The sequence below is a fragment of the Pollicipes pollicipes genome, unplaced genomic scaffold (assembly GCF_011947565.3).
Source record: "Pollicipes pollicipes isolate AB1234 unplaced genomic scaffold, Ppol_2.1 Scaffold_1600;HRSCAF=1878_pilon_pilon_pilon, whole genome shotgun sequence".
Lineage (NCBI taxonomy): Eukaryota > Metazoa > Arthropoda > Thecostraca > Pollicipedomorpha > Pollicipedidae > Pollicipes > Pollicipes pollicipes.
The window spans coordinates 6,202,027-6,224,376 of record NW_023595962.1 but is presented as its reverse complement, the minus strand read 5'-3'; the positions used below and the strand labels follow the sequence as shown (position 1 = coordinate 6,224,376).

The window sequence follows — 22,350 nt, the reverse complement described above, 5'->3', positions numbered from 1 at the left end:
TCAACAGAGACCGCACTTACTGTAGTGACTGATACAATACTCACCGCGATGGATGCTGGGGGGATCGCTGTGCTTGTTTTGGTAGATGTCAAAATGTTTTGACGTTGTGGACCACCAGCTTCTCTTATCCAAGCTTAAGATATACAATATCGACACGAAATGGTTTGAAAGCTACCTTTGCGGGCATACCCAACAGGTTCAGGTCAGATATCCTTCAGGGCATACTGCGCGCTCTCGTAGTCTTCCAAATGGGATGGGGGTATTTCAGGGTACCGCACCCGGGCCGCCCCTATATTCCATTTTCTCGAACGATCTAGCGTCATATTCAAAAGGCGCTACAGTGATACAATATGCCGATGACACACATATTTTGGTTACTGGAAAGAAAAGTACAATGCAACAGCTTGTCGCACCATGGAGAGTGCCTTGTCAATTGTATTGGACTGGTTTAACAACCACTCTATGAAAGTCAATACAACAAAAACACAGTTAATGGTTTTCGGGACGAAGGCTATGCTGCGTCATACGCCTCCTGTGCATGTCAAGTTCGGGCCAGCTGTCATCACTGAAAGCAGTACTGTCAAAAACCTTGGTGTGGTGATGGACAGAAATCTCGCACTTGAACCGCACATTGACCAGCTTGTTGCCAGGTCGACGGGCGCTCTGATGGCTCTGTTCCATGCCAAGCATGTACTACCAAGAGACACCCTCGTTCGCATGGTCCGAACTCTAGTTCTTTCCTCCATTAGCTACTGTATAGCACTGTATGGTACTCACGGAGCCACCTAGCTACATCGCGTGCAAAAAGTCGTGAATCTCTGTGCGCGGGTTGTGAGTGGAAGGAGAAGGTGTGACCGAATATCGAATGTTGTCAGGGATCTACGATGGCTTAGTGCTGATCAGCTCGTCAGATATTATATGTTGTGCCTGCCTAAAAGCGTCTTACTCACGAGTCAGCCACCAGATATAGCCGCGATGTTCACACGTACTGAGCACACTCATGAAACGCGACAGGCTAACCAGCTGAGGCGCCCCCGAGCGGTGAGCAACTCTGGCACTCGCCGATTTAGCTACAGAGCATCGGATTTGTTTAACTGCTTGCCGCCCGACTTACGCAATGTTCAGAGGCCGCTTCAAGCGCCAACCTATGGAGTTTCTACTGAGTGAGGCGAATGTTGGCACATGAGTGGGTGCGTGGGTGAGTTCGATTGTGTGTGATGTGATGCCACAATGTGAACGCAATAGTGTGATTCACCGAGATGGTCCCTTGACCGGTGTGTGACGTGCTATGTTATTTTTTACTAGGTTTCACATTGTCTCTTTTATGCCCGTTTTCATCAATGGTGACGTGTAACTTCTAAAAAGCCACTGGATCTTGTGGAAAGTTACGAAATATATAGACACGGACATAAACCTGGAATGGTGGCAAAAGGCTCCCCACATACCGATGAGGCAGTCCGTTGTGGCTCCGACACCTACCGCATGTGCCGAAGACCCTGTGCATGGTCCTCCTGTGAATGAAATACACGGCAGAGAAAAGAGCAAGGGTGACGCGGACGCCCTGGTGGAAACATCGACGATGCCCCTCGTCCACCATCAGCGCTGTGATGTGACTCCACTCGGGCACAACTACTACAGACGGCTAGTCGGTCCTCGTTGTGGCCAACAACGGTCCGTCCCCATCCACACGGGGTTTCACCTTCACTAGCGGCGAACCCAGTGGCCACACCCATCTCTCAGCGACTCCAGCTCCCCGGGACGCCCGACGCAGTGGCCGGTGGCAGTGGGTGCAGGTCCGAAGCAGTGATCGGCAGCTTCCGATCCGGCCCGGAGGATTGCGTATTGCAATGGTATTACAACTTGCATCGCAACGGTATCGCCGCTAGTGAAGGCGCGCCTCATTTCCGCTGGGTTCCGTGGAGTGCCGTGCTTCCGCCCTGAGACACGGACACACACCAGTTCGGAGGCCTGACTGTGGTGCCAGTGGTGGCGCGGCTCCGTTGCCGGCGGCTGCTGTTGCGCCTCCGGTGTCGGCTGCGCGGACGCCGGCTGCGCACCAGGAGCCGCCCTCGCCTGATCCACCCCTGCTACGCTGAACGCGCTCATGCCGGTCCCGGCGCCGGACGGGCCCACGCCCCAGCTGCAGCAGCTGGGGCTGGCCGAGATGCCGCAGCACCTGACTACCGGTAGCGAACGCCAGCCCATGCCGACGACAGGAGGTTCGCAGGCTGCTCATTATAAAGGAGGAGCCCATCCCCTTCCCCTCTTCCGAGGAGCGTGTCTGGTCCTGGGGCGCGTCCTGCTATTCCTGATCGTGGTCCATCACGCCGAGCGTTGCGCGCCTCCGCGCTGTGGCCGCCGTCCAACGGACGAGCTGTGTCCTGCGGCTGACGGCGGCACCGCGGTCCGTGGCGGCTCTCTTCTGCACTGTTCGGCCGTTTCGGCCGTTTCGGCGTGGAGCCGGCGACTGTGCCACCAGCCGGCCGTCGAAGCTGAGGATCCGTCCGGCGCCGACGCGGTCGCCGCCGGGCTTGCTGCGGCTGACGGCCTGGCGCCGGTCGACGATGCCGACCGACCGGTGGCGCCCGGGCCCGTAAGGCACTGGCGCAGCTCATGCAGGTCATCCCGCGCCCGCACCGCGTCTACCAACCGGCTACTGCACACTCGACACGCTGTAGCCTGACCCACCTCACTGCTGGCGCCGTGCCGTGTCGCGACGTCGCCGGCCTTCAACTGCACAAAGTCGGTCAGCATACGGCACGAGGCGCACGGCTTGGCCGAGAGCGAGGCCGCCTCCACCAGCGACACCGCGCTCCGAATCAGTCCGTCCTAGCCCGACCGGCACCAGTGACACTTGATGCGCGGGAGTTCTCGCCACACCCGACTGCCTCACTGCTGTCAGCCGGATCAGGCCGACGGCCGGCAGGCGACAGCGGCGGGCAGCCGGGCCGCCGTCACGGCTTGGTCAGCTGCTCGCCGCACTCGATGCCTCTTGCTGCCCCACTGCAGCGGCCCGGCAGCGATACTTCAACATGCACCGCTGCAGTCGCCGCCGCCGCCAACTTCCTTGTTCATGAAGCCCACCTGGAACAAGACCAGAGAAAAGCCCCCTAAAGCGGGGGAGCCGGTGCCAGCGGCGACAGAAGGCACACAAACCGTTCACCGATGCACAGGAAAGCGCCAAAGGATTATGTCAGGAAAGTTGTAGTCAATGGCCAACGCCACAGGAGCTGCCGCACTCAGGCAGCGCCAACTAATGACGGCACGAGCGGGAGACCAGACCGCAACAGGGCAATGACGCCACGCAACATACAGCAACTCGAGCGTTCAACTCAAATTTCATTTGCTTGGTGGCATGAAACACCACCTACATCAGTGAGTTACGCCTTCCGCCGCTGGTGGCAGGAGCATCGGCGGCTTGTGTATACTGGATTAGCATCGATGTGTGAATGCGTTCAACTGGTTAATTACTTGACATACTCCATGGCAGCTCTCATTATTACCTTGTCATTTTTCTTGCCAACGTTGCCACAACTAGCAGCCATGATTGATTAATGGTTCTGACAACGCCGGTGTTTCATTCTTCCTGTTGGGTACCGCTGTAAGCTGGGTCTGCCCCGTGGTGCTCGGGTGGTTATCGTACGTTTGACTATTCAAATCCTGTTCGGTCTTTTGTCATCTACTCGGCATTAACACATACGTCTCGTGGAATGTATTGCAACTATTCCGGAAAGGGATTTATTTCGTGAATATTTGAGCTGCAGACGAATGTGACGTCACGACGTCGACGCAAAACAAGATGCGCGAACGCTCAAGATGCACTTGTTTGCTAACTGCAGGTTTTTGTGGGAAACGTCAAATCTTCTTGCCTTAATTTACGTCAACATATCTTCGTCTACCTGTCTTCAAACCTGCGGAAAAATTTGGTCGCAAAAAAGGATCTCCAGCCACCTGGTATGCTCTTTTTGAAATGAAACTGACTCTGCGTGTTGTTGTTATAATTCATTGCACACAGGGACCCAGTGAGAGCCAGCACTGCCTAGCCCCATACACCATCGGTTCGGTGCTCTCCAATGTAATTAACGTTGAATTAAACAGACGAGCAGTTGCTGTGTTCTTCAGCAGGTGACCACGCAAGTCAGGGCCATCCGCTCCCGTGGTGATCTAAACACGTGCCTGATGATGGTGCCCCTTCTCAGATGAGGCTTTGGCGGCATTCTGGCACGTCTGCTGAGGCGAGCGGCTGGTCAATGATGCAGGCTCTTCAGACTTTAGTGGGTAAACGTGGTTATACCAGGCATCGGCATTAGGCCGATGAACATTTTGCACAAGAGCACTGATTAATGCACTGTCTAGGCACGTGCATACATAATAGTCACGAACAAAGGTGATCCAGGTTTGGAAATGGAGGTTTGGGCATAGGTCACATCTTGGCTCATCTCAAACAACACATTGTTGGCGCGGAGAAAGTGAAGCTCTGTGTCTAAATCAGAGGATGTCTGAAGTCACAAAGAGAAAAGTTCTGGTGTAAGTGAACCACATGTATGCAAGAAACGGGTGTAGTTTTCTAGTTTTTACTTACGTTAATTAAGTGACACGGGCCCGCGTCTAAATACTTCATTATACATAAGTTGGTGCACCTGAAATACTGGCTACTACATAAAACACGCCAAATAATTGAAACAGGCGCAGTCAGCTTTTCCGGGAAAATTTATTTGCGGGGACGGGACTTCCAAATATGGATTACGGGCCGGGCAGCTATTTGGTCTAAAAAAGGGACAGCTTTACAATACACTATCTATACTCGGCGACTTACGCCGAAACAGGGAGCAGCGCTGTAGCCGAGGGCATGTAAGGAGACGGCTGATGAGTGGAGCCGGATGGGACCCGGGACTATGGACGATAGTTCCATAGCTCCGCAGGAAACATGCCGAGATAATTCCACCGACACCTGGAGAAGTCCACCGCTCTGCAATTGGTCGGTCTCCACCGGCTTCTCTTGATCAATGAAAAGGCGACACCTCGCCGTTCTGTCAACGTCGGCCGGCGCCCAGTTTGGCAACGTTGTGTTCTGGCGTGTTTAGTGCTCGCTGATCCTGACTCAATTCCATAGTTTCTGTGCCACAGGTGAGAAGGTGAATGGAGCATATTAACACCTCGTGAGGTGTTTCGTTCCACAACGTCACGGGTGCAGCGTTGAATTCGACACATATTCTAAGGGAAGAGTCCCCATGCTACATAACCCAAAAATACTTATTTTAGCCACCCACAATTCACACATTTATTTGTGTAACACATCACCAAGATAAAATGGCAAGAGACTGATATTGTCACTTTGCCCGAACAAATTTCGTGCACAAGCGCTGGGAGGCGTCATTGCTTCTCACGAAATAGGACCCACTGTGCGTTGGCCGCCATGATCAGCCATCAGAACGCTTTGCTGCGGTCACAGACCGACACTGCAAACGTACGGTGGCTCCGCCCGACTACGGATAGCCAATAAAATACTGACTTTTAACCGTTAACTAATGAGATCAAGCTGGACACCCGGCGTCGTTCGCAATTCAGCCAATGACAAGACAGCAGGTTGTCGGCGATCTGCAGCACAGCGACCATTGGTCAACAGCCCCGGGGAGGCCAGTTACCGCGCTGCTGGTCTCGGGTTCGTTTCGCTGCTGCTCCAGCATTGCCATGTGTTCACTATCGCCGTGTAGCCGTGGCTGCAGCATTGTCAGATGTGTGCGACGGCTGCACCAGTGGCGTCGGGCAGCCAGCAGTCGGACGGGACGCAGGTGTGCGGTGTTCGGTGATGTGCGGCCATTGGACGTCACGCTTTCCGTGCGCGTGCGACTGACGGGCGGCCCGCGGACCACCACAGGCGACAGCAGACCACTGCCTGCGGACGGGCCGGTGACACGAGCGTGCAGACTAGGCACGGGCCGGCCACAGGCTCACCCGCCAACCGGGGGCGGCCCAGTGCAGACGCTCGGCCGGCGGCCGGCTGGGACACAGTCAGACCTCGCCAACGAGCCGCCTGTCAGCAACTGACTGCCGCACAGCTCGGGCTGCACATACAAGCTGCTCAACACGCCTCTCCCCAGCCAGCTGCCGCTCGTAGCACACGACTGCAGCACGTGCCGACACAGCACGGCCGTGCCGCACGGCATGGCGGCGGGCATGTGCAGGCACGTGGCGACACGTGGCGTCGGCAGTGGAGGGCATGCGTCGGTGGGCCGGTGTCACGTGGCTGTGGCGTGTCGGACGGTGGCGGCGCACCTGACCGGGCCGGGCCGCAGCACTGTGGCCTGTGTGATGCTCACCATGACTTATATTCCCTCAGGCTGAGCGGGCCGGGCCGCAGCAGATCCTGCAGATCCTGCAGATCCTGCAGATCCCCGCCTGCCGGCAGAGCGTGGGTCGACATCAGCCACCGAGTACACACGGCGGCTGGCTCACACAAACAACGGTCACCGCAGCACTGGGTCGTGCGCTCCGTCTTCTCACCGCGGCAACCCAGGTGCCACGTGAGCAAGCGACCGCCGGGGGCGCAGTGTAACAATGAAAGGTAACAAGGTCACCCAGACGGTGCAACGCTACATGACGTCACCAACAGCGGTCCAACATCGCCGAGGGTCAGCGGGGTCAAGAACAGTCACCTTTGGAGGTACGTCTAACGCGAGCGGTGCCGGTTCAAATGCCACCGACGAGGATACGGTGCGATGCATTTTCAACGTGCAATCACTGCTTAGTTAGCTGACTCGGAGCTTAGCCGTCGGACCAGACTTGGTGCGACAATTCCAGCCTCCGATAAATAGCCTGGGGCGCATCATCAACGATCCCATTGACGGAGCAACGAACGCTCAGTTCGCTCCGTCCGTCGACACGGAGGAGAGCGGGTGCGACATCCACCTACCGTTGACCTCCAGTATGACGTCACGGTTCGGGGGCAGGTGGCGCACCAGGCTGTCTACCAGGGGCCTGGTCCGGCGTATGTTAGGCCTCACCCACCACCCCAGTACCGTCAGTGACGGACAGCCGAGCACCAGCCTGCAACAGAGCACAGCACAGGTCACACCCAGAACACCGGCACATAGCGGGACAAAGGGCTCACAAAGGAGCTACGTGCTCCGCGGTGCGTCACGCGCCCCATCGACTGTTCGCCAGCGTCAGCAGACGTTAGCCTGCGAGGCTTCCGCCGCCGTAACAGCGGGTGCCGCCCCCTGCAGCCGGCTCTTACTAGACGGATGACGCAGTGGGGAGCCCGGTGTGACGTCAGAGCCCGTCCCAGCCGCAACACCCCGGCCACATGGGGCCTGCACCACGTGGCGGCCCTGGGAGCGGGACGCACAAGTGCTGTCTCGTGGTGAGCTCAGCTGCGGAGGAGCAGACTCTACGGCCACCGGTATGGGCCGGCACCGGGTCACACCTACGAAGGGATGGCGACGCAGAGGGGACAGGGCGAGCACACCGCAGGGAAGGGCACAGCCTGGTTCATTAAGGCTGTAGTTCACTGGCCGTTCAACACCGGCACGTATTCGGCCAGGCTTAGACTACTGATCGAGGTCACATATCAGCAGTCTCGGCTGAGCTCGGGTGGGCAGGAAACACGCAGAGAGCTGAACAACATGGGCAAGAAACACGCCGAGAGCTAAACAACAAGCAGCCTCCCGGAATGTCCGGGCCACGTGAAACGCCGCCAGTTTGCAATGTTCCTCATCTTATCGCCTTCGTCACGTCCCCCACCGGTGAGCTCACCGTGTGACACCATCTGTTGAACAAGGCCGGCACCCGGACAGGTTCAGCATCCTCAGACCGGGCCCGTGTAGCCGGTCCAGTGTGAAGTCCGTCACAGTGAGCCGGGACAGGTCCAGCTCACACAGCTGTCTGAGCCGCGGCAGGCTGTCCAACCCCACAGCCGTCACCCCGCCACACACTGAAACACACAAGAGGCCGGACCGGGTCCAATGCATCAGCACTGTCACGTGATCGCCAGATGACGTCAGAACATTAACAGCGGCTGAACTGCTGGTGCTGTAAACAACACCGCCTTTCGCAACTCCATGGCGAGGCCACGGTATGCGGGGTCGGGAGCGTCTCCTATTGATATGGAACAGCTGGCTTTAATGCGTCACTTCAGCTGCACCATCACCGTGTTGCCACTACGGAACACACGGAAACTGCGTGATGTGGAATATGCTCACCGCCTGTGTGGAGTGTGTGCAGGCCTGGCAGCAGGTCGGGCAGCCGCTGCAGCGTGGCGTCGGTGACTCCACCGGACCACGTTACGTCCAGGTATCGGAGGGAGGGGAGGCCGGTCGGCGGCAGGCAGAGCTCCAGCGCCGGCTCCAGTTCCCACGTCGTCAGCCGCTCCAGCTGTGGACAACCGGCCAGCACCGCCGCCAGGTCTGCCGCCTGCAGCCCCTTCACACCTGACACGTCCAGCCGCCGCAGCCGAGGACAGCGGGTCAGCTGACGCAGCCAGGCCGGCTGTACATGTCGACACCAGGCCACCGAGAGAGCCTCCAATGACTCGGGGAGCAGCGATAAACACTCTCCCAGCACGTCACTCCACGCCACGTCCAGCCGCCGCAGGGACGGCAGGCGGCGAAGCAGCACCGCCGCGCACTGCTCGGCACACCTGCGAGGCAGCGTGACAGCCCCCAGCCGGGGACACCTGGTCCACAGCCCCTCCAGAGGCTGTGGGGCCGCGTCGAAGTGGAGCAAATCCACTTCTACCATGTGTCCTAAGAGCCGGGCTGGAACGACACACGGGTTTCAGTTTGAGACAGCGCTGCGTCCTGCAGCCTTTGCCTTCGCTCCCAGACTCCGTCCGATAACACCGCGACTGAGGCATGCGCCACTAAATGATAACGCTTTAGAGGCGTCTGTCGCACTCACACTGACACAACACACAAAACACTCACAGACGACGTCAACGGATAACGGCGGCCGCGGTGAGCAGCAGTCATGGTCGGTTGTGAGCCGCCGCAGGGACGGCATGCGGCGTAACAGTCGCTCCAGCCGCTCATCGTTGGCGTGCCGCACGTCGTCTCCGGTAAGGTGAAGGTGATGGCGGCGCTCCAGACTGTCGTCCACTGCCTGGCGCCAGCGACGTGACACTGCCGGCACCGACAGAGCGCATTGTACAGCGGACCGCAGCGGCGCAGACGACGTTCATGTGCGACAAAAACATTTCCACCGGTCAGCACACCCAGCCAGTGACAACGTTTGTCGCGCAAGCGTGACAGTGAGTTGAAAACACACGTCACTGCCACTTCCCTGTGAGAGTAGATCTCACGCTGGCGGCCAGGTCGCTGGCAGCTGGTGCTGTCATTCCTGCTCTCAAGACCGGCGCAAACAATCCGTGTCAAGCAGTCCCATAGACAAATAACATAACAATTCGACAACTGGAGGGCTTTAAGTTGGACCCTTGCGACGACAAAGCAGTACGTAATGCAAATGGGGCCCGCGAAAATAGTACAGCAAATGATCCCAGACTGAAGCTGACACCAGTCAACCATGCCACCATTTAGCGTGATCATTACCTTAACGTTGCACGATCTGGAGGGTAAGAGGGTAATCTTCGGCATATCGTTTTGCGATCTCCTTAGAAATCATACGCTGGGCTTGATTTTTCCACAATTGAACAACGCGAAAAAACTTGCGTCTGCATTTTGAGCAACACTAAATGCTGTCACGTTAAAAGATGACATTTACAACAGATTGCGAGTACATGCTGAACGCCCTGCCTCTCTCCTTCCCCACTGCCTTCCTCAAACTGCTTCTCATTTCTCTGACCGGGGCAATATAACACCGGGTACTCAAGTTTTGACTAGTAGGTATTGACACATACTATAGGTATACTAGAATCGGGATTAACACCAGATTTAGAATGTTGTACCAAAAGTTGGCAGTGCTGTACTATCGACATCTTTGGTTTGTGGCTATTAAGTATAATCACATTTCTCAGTCGCACAATTCCGGTTTGCGGCGTGCGTCGCGGTGGTGGTGTCTCGGCTTGCTCCGTTTCTGCGTTAGTTTTCTGTCGTTGGGCAATGTGGTGGTGATATTTTATGTTAAAAGTCCATCACACATTGCCCTGGTAGCGCTCACGGTATACCGTCTCGCCTACCTTAACTTCAAAACAGTAAGCAGTATATTTCTCCTTCAGCGTCCCGTGCTCACGCCATAATTTAGGCTCCGCCCCTTCCCGCCGCTAGGAAGTGCCGCCACCTGCCAGCCGCTCTAAGGACGACGGGGCGGGTGGCTGGTTCGCGATTGTGCTGATGGCAGCCTAATGTGTGTCGGAAATGTGCTATTTAGCTTTCAGTCGTTGTAATAACTAGTTCATAAGTTAATTTAAGTTTAAGGTTAAGACCCAAGATGTCATCAACATCTCCCCTCCGGCGACCGGCCCGGCGAGGGGCTGTCTACCCCCCTCCACTTCCCCTCCCGAAGGACCGAGCTTCGTGCTCATCAGAAACGTTGACGGCAAAAGTTTCCGCACGACGAACCCCTTTGCCATTCGTCGGAGCGCGAGCTCCGCACCCGTGAAGTGGATGGAGCCGAGCCGCTGCGCTCGGGAGCCCTGTTAGTTAGGGTTTTTCGGAGCGTCACGCAGACGCCCTGCTCAAATTGAGCAGTTTTCTGGGGCGGGCGGTCACAGCCACAATCGCAGACCGCCTGAACACCATCCAGGCGGTCGTCTACAGCCCGGAGCTCACCGAGCTGTTGGGCGACGAGCTACTAAACGAGCTGACCGAGCAAGGGGTGTGCGAAGTTATGCGCCTGCCCTCCCAACACTTGAATTGTGGTGCGGCATTGGGGATGGTGGTTGGAGGATCAGATTGTGTTCAAGTAATTTCCGATGCCTCTGGGCTAATCAGATGTATGCTGTTCTTTGCCAAGTCATATGTCTCAGTTAACATATCATGACTCATTTAAACATTCTGCAGCAAAACTGATAATGTAATGATTCAGTTACTGCACCACTTGCCAATTATGAATGTTGTGGCCTAGGCTTCTGGCTGTTGAATGCTTGTGGAATACCGCATGTGAAGTGATTAGCCAAGGCGCGCTCAGGTATATTTATGTTGGAGCTAAGGGTCTTGCGATTTTTTTAATACATGAATATTGAGATTGTTGTCTGACTGGCATTTGAATGTTCCACATAAGCATCGATAGCCTTTGTCCACAGCGCCGTTGCCACCCATGAAATGGGCCAACCAGTAATTATGTCAGTCCAGCACAGCTGTGTGGCTGCATTAGATGTGTTTATTGAGACATGACAGACATTAATGTAATGAAAATGTTTGGTATGATGCAATGTTGTGCACATACCTGATATGACATTTCACCAAAGGAGTTATCTGCCTGCACTGTTTAGAAAAGGTCATCTGATGTCAAAAATTGGCTGAATTTTCTGGCATAATTAAACTTATATGAAATTATAAGCTATGTTTTTTACACATCAGAAGAATCAATGTGTGGCATATCGGTGGGCTGTGCAGATGGCGACCCTACCTCACCTCCACCTAATGTGTGATTCTCATTGTGTCTGGACATCTCACTTTGATTCAAGGCTATTTAAAGTTGTAGTTTTGTGCCTTTCCTTCAAAATTCCAGCCAATGTCATCAAATAATGCCCAAAGCAGGCAATCATGATGTGATAGTCACTTTCACCTTAGTTTGTTTTGTAATATTCTAGCAACAATATGAGAAGGGCAAGCCAACATTTGCTAGTGCATTTCAACATTGTTGGAGGATGCCACCATCACAAAATGCAATCACCCCATGCAACTGCATGCAACATAAACCTGGCATTGAACAATAACCTGTGCTTGGTAAATGTATTCAATGTAAGCAGCAAATATTGTAGTTAATATATTTAATGGGTGCAATGGTTTGTGTTGTACCCAAGATGTACAGTTAGTCAGGGAGATAAATCATCTTTATGATTTATGCTTAGTCTCATGCTGAAATAATTAGATCATGTAGGATATATGGCTAGTAAATTAATTTCAACATTATAGAATGTCTCATGCCATGGAAGTTTTTGGATTTGTGACATTTATAGAAGCTGATGTTTTGTGTCAAATATTGCAATATTCTGAATGCTAGTTGTAATCCTATCCTCAGCACTGTATCTGTTATACAACATGATTGCATAATTTATATCAACACAATTCCCTCATAACAAGATGAGCAAATGTTGAGTACCAGGTGGTACATTAATATTATATAAATACAACATATTACATTTATATAAAAATGTGCATAACTGGGGCATGGTTTGGGGCAATCTAAGGTCCATTGATAGTTTGTATTGCCATGAGCCAAGGCTGCATGTGTTTCAGGTACTGACACACCTTCCAAATCTGTCTAAGCTGCCCATTTCACTTCAGCTGCTTAGGTGTATCTTTCTTACTCTGAGATCAATGAATGAAAGTTAAAGTTATAAATTACAAGGCTTGATGAGGAATAGAAAAAAAACTATGTCGCATTGAAGTTCCAAATATTGATTTTGCAGGTTTTGTAATGTGAAAGCAAGCTTTTATAGGTTCATTTATTCAGTGGAGCCAGTGCTAAAATGTTTATTTTCACCTTATGCCAAAAACCCTTCGACCAAATGGTTTTAGGGATCATGATTACTTAGGCCATAGGTTTGTCAGGTGTTTAAGCTCTTCAAGATCAAAGAAGTTTTATATATTTTGTCCTATCAGGGCCTTTGTGCAGTACAGCTCGCCATTATGGCACTTATCATTATAATGCTTACTATCCCACTTTTAAGCACAACTGCTTCCCAATCGGCGGTGCTTGCAATGTTGCTATCCTATCGTCGCTGCGCTGGTCCTGAGGCGGCATTGCCGGCCCTTCACAGCAGTGGCCGCCAGCATCGCAACTTAATCACCTAACACAGTGCCTGGTCCTACCTCTGGGCGCGTTGGACGGCCAGCTTTGGACCGCTACCGTCGCGATAGGTTCCATGCGTCAGGCACAATAATGCTACGCGCCCCAGCCATACGCTGTTGCATGTGGCCCGACGGCTGCATAACACCTGTCAGGTATATTTGATAGATAGAAAAATATCTCATGTGTATTTCATGTAATAGCTCGCAGCACATTTCACAGCACAGCAGATGCATCTTCAGGCCATAATAATATGTATATATATATATATATATATATATATATATATATATATATAATCTTTTTTGAGCATCTCAACTCTGCTCTTTTCAAAGAGCTGGCGGCAGCGGGATTCGATCCCACGCCTGGACATCGTGGCGCGTGCATGGGTCCACGCTTTGCCTGATAGCTCGAAAATGAGTACCGCGGCGCGCACTTTTGATCTTGGAAATCGAAAGAGAATAGTTCCAGCTTCATTTCCATGCGCTTTTTATGCATATATACGTTCAAGATTTAGAAAGTCGTGGGCCTGAAGAAGGTCCTCTTAACATGGGAATTCTATGGCTAGTCGTGAAATGTGCGCTGTTGCTGCCATATTTTATACTACACTTTGGGCCTTCCCATCTCTGACATTCGCCAGCACAATTTTTACCAATACGTCACGCGCTCAAAGCTCGCACTTGCTGTAGGGTTGGTCTTCTTCAAGAGCGAGGTGTGTGGTGGCAACATATCAAACACGGCCCACACTAACATTACTTTGGGCGGTCTTGAGGGCTTGGTCTTGAGGACTTAAGAAGGGGGGAAGGAAATGTGCGGGAGGGGGAGGGGCAATTGTCTGGCAGCACTGAACAGTCGGTTCCGTGCTGATCGGGACGTGCGGGCCCATTTCCCTTGCAGGAAGAAGTCCGCGGCCCGCGCTTTACATGGGTCGGGGCCCCTAAGTGAATAAAGGCCTTCCAGTGTCGGTTCGGGGCCTACAGGGCCTAAGAGTGCAGCTTTTGTCGGGAAAGACCTCTGTTCGGCCACCGGCAGTGTTCAAGGGGAGCATACGGCTCATAGGGTGTAAGGGCGCGAATGGAGGGCCCGGAGGGCATGAGTGCTTGCTGCAGGTGACATTAAGGACCCCGGCTCCAAGGACAGGGCGCTCAAATGTCAGTCATTGGGCCTCTTGTACCGATTGTAGACCCCTTACGGCAATGCCAGCGTCTATTTTAGCCAGAGACCACCAACACAGAACGGTTGGATGCGTGTCAGTCTGGGCCGTGGGGACACATTTCTCAAGCAAGAAAGAGGCCCGGGCCCGAGATTGGCGCTGGTAGGAGCCACTGAAGTAACAGGAGGTCCTGCGTCAGTCAGGGACCCACAGCACCTTCGGTGCTGGCAAGGGGCCTCGAGCCAGCTAGGGGAACGCTTACTGAACATGGACAGGGACGGGACCTCAAATGCCACAGGGCCTATTGTGTTGACACTCTCGGACCAATGTAACCTTCCGTCTGCACGTTGTCCGTCGCCTGGCATTAGTCACGGTGCAGACGCAGTGAGGCCTAAGGAGACTGGAACACCGGGCGTCCGGGTGTTTGACATGCGAGCGTGCACATTAAAAAATATGCTACATAATGTAGGACTAATCGACTACAAATGACGGTTGAACAACAGCACACCATGCCAATGTAAGTTTTTGACCTCGTGATCCGCAATCTACGCTCATGGGCCCTCGATATCTATGTTGAATCCAGAAAAATACCGACAAAGGGCCGGAGCGTTAGGCGCCACTCGCTGCTCTTGGTTCAGAAAGAGTCCACTGAACCATTGTAGCATGAATAGCGCCGGTGGTTTATCCTATGTAGTCATTCAACCCTGTTTTTCAGTTTATTCACTTCAAAATGCAACGAGGACATCTTGCCGTGGCTTGTGTTTTGTTTGACATATGGGTGAAGGCAAAAATCACTTACGATTTTTAGGGGAATGACATTTTAAAACCGGGGACGCTCTGTCGACCCTATACTCTTTCCCCTTGCGAAGACTGGCTGCGCCCCCGGTCGCCGTACTAGCTACGACTGTCGTGTGCTCAAAAGTAGATAAGAAGGTTCGGTGGACGGACCTACGGTTCATGTGCTTTGACATAAACATCACTGGCAGTGGTGGCCACCTTGGATATAAAGCGAGAGGTTGGAGAGGTTGTGGCCAGTGGGTTGGAATCAGGTGCCAGTGACGTACAGTCCTGCTCCCCGCCTCTCATGAAGCGCCCGCTCAGGACTCTCGAATTACCGAGGTAAGCTTCTCGGGGCTCGATACTGTTATCTGCGTATGCTGATTATTCTTACAAATTCACGTTGCCTAATGTTTCAGGAAAGTACCAGCACACGACTTCAGAAAAGAGAATCAATATCACATCCATGGCGCTACATCAAGTCACGTGTCTTACAGTTGACGAAGCAGTCGATAGCCGGCTAACCAGTCTACAAACCGCCATGACCGATAACATGGGCAGACATCGTACGTAAGGAAGAGACAAGAGGATCTACGATGCCAAAACCAGCCGAACCATAGATTCTCACGCAAAGCTGCTCATTGCGGCTGACGCGGAACGCTTCCAATCTGCCCCCTAGGTCTTTCGAAGATGTGGTGCAGGCTCACCGCGGATCTCACAAGGCTCATCACAATAACCGCAATCCATAAGGCTTGTGGCCAACGTTCTGCCAACTCTTGCTAGAACGTTGATTTCATGGGAGTGATATGTGACTGGTAAGGCACGACAACTTAAAACGCCTTGCAGTTTTCTTTATAATGGTCCGAGATGTTCCTATTCTCCTTGTTTTGTAGGAGTATGCAACCTTGACATTAGTGCGCCGTCGCAATTATTGCATCACATTGAGACAGGTAATCAATGCATCTTTATTAATGGCCCATATTTGGTTTGTTACCAGGAGAGCTAATATTGACCGTTCGCCGAAGGGGAGGGGGAGGAGCGCAGTTGGCCACAGCAATACAATTAGGCATCTATCAAAATAAAGCGGGATCAGTCAGATGAGAAACAAAACTACAGGTAGAAATTAGGTTATTGAACCATCAGTCACCTCCCCTAGTCACTTAGAAAGTTTGACGTCCCTGGGAGCTCAAGATAAGTGAGGCTGTCAGTGAAATCAGGTCACTTGATCAGAACTTAGCGCGAGTGAAATAGTCCGCAATGTGCGCGCGGGACCATCATCGCAACCATGGGTGTAGCCCCTGACAGGTGGGTAGGGGTGGGAGAGAGACAGCACTCAGCTATACGGCCCTAGCACCCAGGGGCGGATCCAGAGCGGGGAGGGGGCATGGGGCCACGCCCCCCCCCCCTTGCGCCCTGAAGGGACCAATTGGCTCCGAAGGGGCCCCATGGCCGGCCGAACAGGTGCAGTTTTTGAAATACAAAGCGCAACAAAACTGGGCATCTCTGGACTTCCAGGCGACCAAGAACAATTGTGAGCAAAAGCAAAAGCAGGGGCCTATCAGAACTTGAAAAAACCATTCAATGATCAGAAAAGTTGTTGACTGGAAATTTTAAGCCTTATTACATTGTCCAGAGGCCTCATGCTGTTTGTGGGGGCTTATGCGCCCACTTGCAGGATCATTTACGCCCACTTTGACCTAAACAACACCAGCAGTGGTGGCCATCTTTGATATGGAGGGAGATGTTGATGATGAGGGAGGGAGGATATGAGGATATGAAGGGAGAAGTAGTAAACAGAACTTGCTGTGTGAGCAGTCTTACGGGCGAAAGCATACAAATAGTTGTAAAAACCTTGTTTCATCATATTTGATGCTTACTTCAATATTTTCAAATGTGAGACATTCCCTTTAAGCGTATCATCTGGCTGACCTGGGATTGAGCCAGAGATGCAAAACAAAGAAGAGCGTGTTACTTGGCATGAGAGAAAGCCAACGCCAGACGGCTTTAATGTTTCAAAACTCCGAGGCTTTCATGATTTTCGACCGGAGTGTAACGCAGTCGACGTCCCACCCTTGTTCTTGCAATGATTCCGTTACGCTTGACTCGAAATTCCTCCCCGTCCTTTTCATGCCTAAGGTAAAATATGTATGGTTGCTAATACACGAGAGACTTTGATGTCCAAAACAATTTTGTACTCAATGAAACCTCATTATGTATTAATTAGTTGCGAATTCAATGGCCTGTTCATTCAAACAACAAATTTACACGATGAAAAGGTTTCAAAATCATTGGCTGGAGACCCGATGGCATGACGTTTGAAAGCCCTGAACACATTTCGAAGTCAATGAGCACATACCATGAACACATTAACGAACTTTAAGGTGGTAGTTATTGCATTACAGTCTTTGACAACCTGACACCAGTGCTGAACATTGTGTGCTCAAGTGTATTCAAGCCAATTGCACGCAGAGATCAAGGTTGAAAATTTCTTCACTAGCTTTTTTAGGAACACACAAAACACAACTGACAAGAATGTTTGCAGATGAAGTTTAGGTGTCAACGCCACACAATAACCCGTCGCCTGTGTTACGTACCTCCGCGGATCCCCAGGAACTGTGTGGACCTGAGGTATTGTAGGATGAGGTCCAGCATTTCCGCCGGCAGCTGCACAAAGCTGGCACGTGGTGTTGCCTGGGAACGTTTCATTGTAGTCAACTTGAGAAGCCCACACCAAATCAGTAATTCGAATCATCAGCACGATCCAGTTGGTACAACACCTACACGACGATGGCAATTTCCTTACGTCAGCATTGTGCTTGATACCTTTTTAGCAGCATCAATGCCGACTGTGGCCCACGACACCCACAACGCACGGTGCTGGTTCTCACTGACTGAGCAAATCAGTGGAAGTTTGAGTAGACCAGGATTCGACTCAACAAGTTATGGGTCAAGAACGAAAATGATTCCGATGGCTGGATTCCGATGTAACGTATAGGAAATAACCGGCTCGTGACTTCATAACATGCTAAACAGGGCATGTGTTTAAACAAAAACATGGCGATCTATGCTTGCGGCTCATTTGGTATGAATTTAAAGGGAGTGTTCCACATTTGTAAGGGGTTTTGCGCTGAAATAGCCAAGTTGCAGATCACTTGGTTAAGTTCATCACCCAGATCTTCAAAAGACGTAAAACCCTCTAGTTTCAGAGCTACACGCCCGCGAAGATGTACAGACTATTTCAAGGCCATTCAGGCATGCATGACGTTGTGGGAACGTCATTCAAATCCTGGCATCCCACAGGTCAGGCGGCGTTCAAGTCCAGGAAGAATATTATCACCCAGCCGTCCACATCTGGCGTCCGTGAGTGCGATTTCCAAATGCCTCAAAAATCAAGGGCTCTTCAACAATGCTAAGTAAGCAATGTAAGCCTTAGTCACGAAACGCGTTTCGTGCTACATCATATAAGAAGTCCGACTAAGTTTTTCACCCGGTAGTTAGCACAGAAAATGGGACTTGTAATCGAGTATCTTTAGAATAACGCTATAATCGAGTGTGTGGATACAAGTAAACAAATAAAGCCATAACTCAGTGAGTGAATGCAAGCAAACATCTTAAATCCGCGAATAAACAAACAATAACATCAGGACAGAGGGCTAAGATATGAACACGTGACAATGTTTGGATCAGCAAACACTTCCAGCCCGTGCTGCTATCTCGACGAATAAGTAGTACAAATAAGTGAAATTTTCGCACGGCAAGTTTGGCAGTGCCTCAACGTCATACAAACGTCCCATGGCACAATCAAACAATGACGCACCATCCAACATATTTACTGAAAATGGAACTCATGTTGTCTACAGCAGTCTTTTTCTCTCAAAAGTACACCAATAGTTATAAGTGAGTATATTTCATCATATGTGATGCTTGCTTTAACATATTCAACTGTGGAATATTCTCATTCAGCTGCCTAACCACTTAGACATCTCTGTGCCAATATTGTTATGTAAACTGAACAACCAACTCGTTGAGTTGACTTAGAACTCAAACTGCGGTTCGTTGAATCAAATCCAGTCCGAGTTTCAGTGAAATTACAAAGGTAAAACGATTTCCCTTCACTCAGCGGAAAGATGGCCGACGCGGCAACCGATTCCGAGTCCACCTATCATGAAACCAAGGTGCGCGTAACGTCATGCAAATTCAATGCAATGGTAGCAAAATGTCGGCTACATAACGATTTCGTCGCGGCCTACTTCGATACTTTCGTCTTCTTCATGGCTCCTCACGTACTAGAAGTGAATCTCAGCAAAATCCATGTCATGTTCTTGGGACGTCCCACTTCTCCCATGCAATGACGCCAACTCTGCCACAGTATTCAAATGGGTTTCCAACATCACGGGCAGATGATTCGATGCTTTCACCTTCTGTGTCAGGATTTGCGGTCAGTTCAACAGTTTGCCCGTGCATACGACAGCCACACCTTATTCAAGGTCACACCGCTTGTGCAAGAGTTTACTTGCTTATTGATAACCATGACCATAACCATAACAATGACCTGGTGACAGTTTGATCCGAGTCAATGTATGACAGAGGCCGTCGGAGACACCCACCTGCATCTTGACCTGCGCCTCCAGGAGCTTGCACCGCTTCGTCAGGATCAAAGATTGCTTCCGCTCTATGCGCTGCTCGTCAGCCAGCCTGGAGTGACGTCACAACATACCATGTTACGTGATGATGTCGGCTGGTGAGACAAAGCATTACGACGATGTCCAGATGCAGAGTGACCAATCATGATTCACAACAGCACATCAGCATAGCGCACATGCCCCACCAGCAAAATGCTTAAGCTTGATGCATTCATCTTATACTAACAGTTGCCCAAAGCGGGACAAGTTTCATTGATCGAAAAAGCAGAGATCCAGAGATTGTGTGCATCAAAGTGATGCATCATGTGTCGCAGCAGCGAGCGAGAATCTATCGTATTGGATATTCTTTGCACCTTACACTGCTTTCGTTTAAAATTTAAAACGCAGTACTTGCAGCTGTTAAACATAGAGCAAAATGCAAATTTAGACTTTTGGTATTCAAATTCACCTCTGTAGCGCAACAAATATCACGTCTTACGCCAAATATGTCGTCGGCAATTGACCACTGCACATCGCCCACGCTTTACGCTGCAACCCAAATGCATTAAACGAGGCAAAGCTGGTTCAACACCACAGAGCTGGAGTCAGACATGCAAACAGTCCCTTTGATGGATGAAGTCGAGGGCAATTTCTTGTCTGGTGAACGTGTCAAAAGGAACATTGCTATCTCGCCACTGTCATGGCTGGTCTGGTATATTCAGGTTGCATGCCAGGAATGCGGTGGCACTTACGCATTGCACTCATTCAGGTCACTTGATACTCATCGACTTCAGATTGGCCCCAGATCAGTTCAGTTACGAGTACTGTTACATGACACATATTACATTGGTGGTGACAACTGGCTGGTTGCCCCCCCACTTCCCAAAATTCTGCTTAACTGGAAAGCATTGAGCTACATTCAAGTGGTGTCAGTTACCCTCCCCACTAAGCATATGGGCGTGGCATCCCCATGAAGCGTGTGATGGGCTGTACTGTGATGGCAGAGGTAATTTAGAGTTTCCTGTTCCTTAGCATTAAGCTCATGCTCTTACCCCTTTTTCATTCATGTTTGCAATATTTCACTTCTTGTTTACAGTTCCAACACCTATTGATGATGGCAATGGCTACCACTGATATCCACATTTTGTACCAGACCTGTTTCATATGGAACACCACTTTCTTGGGCCTGCATGTTGCTCATTCACAATGAAGTCACAAGCATCTGCATTCCCAAGTCAGCCCCACTTTTAAACTTCTCCTTGTGCACCATCCCTGGCAACAAATAGCTTGCTTTGACACTGCTGATGCCACCTTGATCTTGAAACAGCCATTGCTCTTTTCCCTTTTGGCTTAGCCATCTGTATCTCCTGTGGCCATAACCTTTAGTACCAGGCATTATGCAATATAATGTGGGAGCTGGAATGATTTTTATTCTTGGTGCCTATTGCCTGCACAGGGTTGGAAAGTCTCCTATTTTACTGTCTACAGGTCAATGGTTACATCTAAGTTGTAAATAGGCATGTGAGACTACAAGTATTCCTTTGAAAGCATGTTGCAAGCATGCTGGAGCCATGAGCATGTTCACCTTCAGTTTTTGTGAACAAAGGCCAGAATGCTATTTTATGGCAGTCAGTGATATTTGATTATTCAAGCACACAGGTCCAAATGATTAAATATAGATGCCATCACTGCTTGTGCCCATTTAAAATAATCAGTAGACATTTAATGCACTGTGCTTCTTGAAAAATGTAGATGTTGGAGAAAAGCCAAGCTATGTTCTATCTTGCACATGTATTCAACTAGTTATTTGTGAGAGAAAACTATTCAAATGTAACAGATGATAACATCAACATGAACCCAGATTGCATAAAACACACGTAACATTTGACATGTCTGGGACAAGGGTAGATTATGTACTGCAAAGCAGTGACATCATGGGAACAATTTTGACACATACCCTCTAAATCCAAGAGCTCACAGTTAAGCATACAGGTGCCACCAGCTCCAACTGCAAGATAGCCAATGTTTCAAGGAATCATGATATCACCAAGGTAGTTTCAGGTAGACATGTGCCAAAAAATCTCTTCACGCACAAATAATTTGAAAATTCAGCGTGATTTGGCCTCGCCAAAGTTTCACATCCCAATGAGAAGACCCCAGCACAGATGTCTTGTAGGTGTCCAGCATAACAATGGTTTTTACTGAATGAAGACATTTTATGTTATGATGGCTTCATATAGTTAACCTACATATCACTTCCTATCAGACGTTAGTACACTTCTTTGCTAAATCCACTTGGAGATCAATTAAAAGAAGTAAATTTCCAGTCAAAACAGCAGCATTTCCAAATACAAAGAAACACTACTGCATATTACAATATAATGTACCATATAGTGCGAGCAAAATTACTGGGTATGCACTAAGAATTCCGCACGGTTACACACATGGCCAATACAAATGCTATGACACACAATAACCGCTTAAACCGGACCCAATCTAACCGATTACACCCAAAACTTACCTCTGTGAACATGATCAGGCTGCAAGGCCCGGTCAGGGTGTACTTTCCTACCTAACGTTAGAAAAAATCATCGTACACCATTCGTCGTGTTTAAGGCATGACATATCGTAAATAATCTCAAAACAGGTAGAATCATGCTCCTACCTTCGAATTTCAATAACTTCGATGGCGGGCCCCCGACCGCCGCGCGCACCGCACCGCCTGGACTCCCCAGCGCCGTTTCCGCGTTGCCGTTGCGTAAATACAATATTTCTGCGTACCAAGAACTGTACAAAATGTACGGGACCAAAGTAAACCATTCGTCATGTTTAAGGCAGGACATATCGTAAATAATCACAAAACAGGTAGATTAATGATCTTAGCTTCAA

At 50.7% G+C, this 22,350-nt stretch overlaps 1 protein-coding gene across 1 annotated transcript; it reads right to left on the bottom strand.

Moving 5' to 3' along the window:
- Positions 1-677: 677 nt before the first annotated feature.
- On the bottom strand, positions 678-22,155 carry LOC119090432 (F-box/LRR-repeat protein 2). The gene is made up of 9 exons (XM_037213238.1): positions 22,127-22,155; positions 19,447-19,534; positions 17,434-17,530; positions 8,925-9,119; positions 8,202-8,756; positions 7,756-7,933; positions 6,914-7,047; positions 6,321-6,399; positions 678-3,110 (listed from the first exon to the last, which is right to left on the bottom strand). The coding sequence occupies exons 2-9, from the start codon at positions 19,450-19,452 to the stop codon at positions 2,966-2,968; spliced, it is 1,389 nt and encodes a 462-aa protein (XP_037069133.1). The 5' UTR covers positions 19,453-19,534; positions 22,127-22,155; the 3' UTR covers positions 678-2,965.
- Between the last annotated feature and the right edge of the window lie 195 nt (positions 22,156-22,350).

Coding starts and splice junctions, on each gene's coding strand:
- LOC119090432 (XM_037213238.1), bottom strand. Junction 7,934..8,201: donor GCACACACTCCACACAGGCG/GTGAGCATATTC, acceptor TGTGTGTTTCAG/TGTGTGGCGGGGTGACGGCT. Junction 7,048..7,755: donor TCAACAGATGGTGTCACACG/GTGAGCTCACCG, acceptor GCTCTGTTGCAG/GCTGGTGCTCGGCTGTCCGT.